Genomic DNA, 3,421 nt, shown 5'->3' on the forward strand with positions numbered 1-3,421 from the left:
TTTTTTTTTTTTGGGGGGGGGGAGACAAAATAATAGCAATGCACCTTATTGTAACAAGTCCTTTTTTTTCCCTTCAATAAAAATATATATACAAAAAAAAAAAATCATACTCGGCCGTATTGAGGTCAGGTGACCGAGTTAGCCATCTAAGAACACGTGCATGTCTTTTACCTTAAAAAGCTGCTCCAATGCGTTTTTCTGCATCTTTTCTTGTAATGTTCAAATTAGTTTTGCAGTATTTAACTGAATGTGAGCAGAAACTATAGTTCTATAACTTAAAAACACATCTTGCTACTTCTTGCTGCAGTCACAAAATCAGTAGCAATCGATGACCCAGTGCCTCTGGATGCCATGCATTCCGCTAACATAACACTGCCTTCACTGCGTTTGATAGATAATGTGGTATTGTTTGGATCATGAACCCTTTCTTTCCTTCCTTTTTCATTCTATGTGCCCACCATTCTGGCATGAGTTCATTTTACTTTCATTTACAAATAAAAAAAACCCAAACCATTAATCAACTGGGCATTTCTTTCCTTTTTAGGTCTTTTCTGGAAAATCTAAATTTGATCTGTTTCTGTTTCTTGAGTGTTGCCAGCAGTTTCCATGTTGTAAACTATTTAGATTTGTGAAGCGCCGCTTGACTGTAGACTTTTACAATAAGATAAATGAAAATAAAATATTGGTCAGGATGGCGCTGAAGTATTAAGTATTTTATAACTCTGGTATCATATTAGAAGGAAAAGGAAGAAATCAACACGTCTAAAATAAAAAAGTAAATTACATCATTTTAGTTCATTCTATCTTCTATACGTGTGAGGATAAGAGTAATGTCTTCACCTACCTGTTCCAAGATATCTGCACTACTTCATTCTCGATGTCCTCGGCCAGCCCCTTCTCCAAGGGCTCGGCAATCATGGTGATCTTATTCCTGTCAATCATATCATACATCTATCAATCACTAATTATGGGTTGGAGAGACACTCAGCTCAAGGGAAAGACTGACTGAAACACTCTGAACAGTGCACATATTTAACTTCTCAACATCAAACATTACAAACTGCAAAACAGCATGCATTAGATTTGAAACTTTAAAACTTAAAAACAAAATTATTTTAGAGCCGGGTGCTCTAAATTATATTAATAATCTATCCCAGACTGCCCTCATGCTGTTGTTTGTTTGGATAAGATCTAAAAATATTACCCTCGACACGTACTTTTTATTAGGCGTCTCAGCAAAGCACTTCAGGGACGATGTCTCCACAACCGTTTCACAGAAAGTCACAACAGGGTCGGCAACCTGAGGGGGGACGAGGAGTGAAATTACAAATAGAAAGCAATGTTACATTTTTCTACCAAAAAAGTAAATAAAAACCACAAAATAAAAAACTTCTTCAAAAACATCAAAGCACATCTGGGTTGGCAGCGGAGTAGATAACACACCGTTTCCTCCCCTTTAACAGACTAACATTCCAGCTACAGCCTAATAACTTTCAGGGAAATTGCAGCAAAAACTAAATCCCATCATTTAAATTTTCTTACTAATTCTCGTGGTCCCTAAAGTTGTCATTACGAGACGTGAAATAAATGCCACAAGTTGTACATCATTAGTAAAGCAATGCGGAGGAAAAATTACTTTAATGTCGATTTCAGAGTACATCTTCCTCAAGTCGTGCATGACGCAGTCCAAGTAAAGCTCTCCTGTCCCCAGGATGACATGCTCTCCAGACTCCTCCACCTGAAAGACAAACACACCAGTCAATTCATTTAACTGTTGTTTAGATTACAGTCTGGAGCAGTGACACTTCCAATGTTTGTCCTTTCAAAGGTAAAACTACACTGAAATCTTTTAAAACATACTGACTTTAAAATAACAGGCTCAGGCTGTTATTTAAAAAAAAGAAAAGAAGAAAACTATTGAAATATGTGTGATGTCATACCTTTGTGGTGAGAGAAGGATAGCTCTTGTTAACCTTCCTCAGTCCGTCGAGCATTTTGGGCAGCTCTGATGGATTCACTGGCTCCACTGCGATCTTGATGACTGATGCTGTGTTGAACTTCAACGGCCTAAAAATCTGAGCCTAAAAGGCAGAGTTAAAAAAAACACGAGAATCTGGATTTGACTCTTTTTTTATTTTTCTAAGACGCTGGGCATATTTTTCTGCCGATCTCCCACCTCTTCGTTCCCTCTGGGCTCTGTGATTGTGGCGGTCTTGACGATCGGCTGGTCACAGCCCTCAATGAGAACCCAGTTGCCGGCGGGCACTCGATTCACTTCAATCTGATACCTAAAATAGTGGGATGAACTGAAATTTTAATAACCAATCCCTGATTTGCGACAAAACAAAGAATTCAAGCTTTAAAAGTATACCTGGCCACAGAAATCCAGAGACGCCCCACAGTGCAGACCTGAGAGTCCTCCTCATCTTCAAGTGTGTAGTTCTCTCCCAAGACCTTGACGGGCTGCCCTGCCTGAATGGTCCCACTCAGCACCCGACCGAAAGCATGGAACTGAACGCCATCCTCTGTACTGTACATCTTAGTGGTGTGGCACATCAGAGGACCCTGAGGACGACAGACATGAGAACATAAGAGGAATGATGAAGAAGTGGAAAGTTTTAACCACTGGAACATAACTTTTAGTAAAGGTATCAATTAACAATTTGTGTTTTTCGAGCAATTCAAGGAACCCTTTGACTTTTTTTGCATCAGACCTGAAAGAATTCCACTGGAAGGAGACTGCCACCTTTAGTAATTAACTGCTGCATCTTCTCAGCACACAACAAACCTGACCTTCCATTAAACTTACATCAGGATCACACTCTGCCATGACTTCCCCCAAGTCTGAGTCAAGACCTCCGGTGTAGGTGTGCTCGATCTTGTTCCTAGCACCCTCTTGTGGTGAAGGAATGTGTTGCACGCACATGTCTACAAAGCCTGCAAGAAAAGCGCCAAGATTTCAATATTTGATGTACTGGAGATATGAGACTCAGATTTTCTAAAGAATGACGATTAATCTGCAGATTACAGCTAAAAAATACAGACAAGCTAATAGTCTATAGTATTATTACTACTTTATTGATTACGCAGCCAAGCATACAAGCCTGTATAGTATTTTAAGTTGAAAAAAGAAAGAAAGAAAGAAAGAAATAATAATAATAATAATAATAATAATTATATATATACATACACATACATATACATATATACACACACATATACATACATACATACACACATCTATATATATATACACACACATATATATATACACACACATATATATATACACACACACATATATATATACACACACACATATATATACACACACACATATATACACACACACACATATATACACACACACACATATATACACACACACACATATACACACACACACACATATATATATATA

At 37.9% G+C, this 3,421-nt stretch overlaps 1 protein-coding gene across 1 annotated transcript in view; it reads right to left on the reverse strand.

Moving 5' to 3' along the window:
• The window catches only part of eftud2 (elongation factor Tu GTP binding domain containing 2), a 16,967-nt gene that overhangs the window by 6,429 nt on the left and 7,117 nt on the right, over positions 1 to 3,421 (reverse strand). Inside the window, exons 15-21 of the mRNA XM_005920406.3 lie at positions 2,810 to 2,937; positions 2,372 to 2,565; positions 2,177 to 2,288; positions 1,941 to 2,081; positions 1,637 to 1,738; positions 1,218 to 1,300; positions 845 to 931 (exon numbers count right to left, since the gene is read on the reverse strand). Coding sequence (XP_005920468.1) covers positions 845 to 931; positions 1,218 to 1,300; positions 1,637 to 1,738; positions 1,941 to 2,081; positions 2,177 to 2,288; positions 2,372 to 2,565; positions 2,810 to 2,937 — 847 coding nt within the window. The remainder of the gene's footprint in view (positions 1 to 844; positions 932 to 1,217; positions 1,301 to 1,636; positions 1,739 to 1,940; positions 2,082 to 2,176; positions 2,289 to 2,371; positions 2,566 to 2,809; positions 2,938 to 3,421) is intronic.

This window comes from Haplochromis burtoni, unplaced genomic scaffold, assembly GCF_018398535.1.
Source record: "Haplochromis burtoni strain Fernald_Lab_line unplaced genomic scaffold, NCSU_Asbu1 Contig_21, whole genome shotgun sequence".
In the NCBI taxonomy this organism is placed as follows: Eukaryota; Metazoa; Chordata; class Actinopteri; order Cichliformes; family Cichlidae; genus Haplochromis; species Haplochromis burtoni.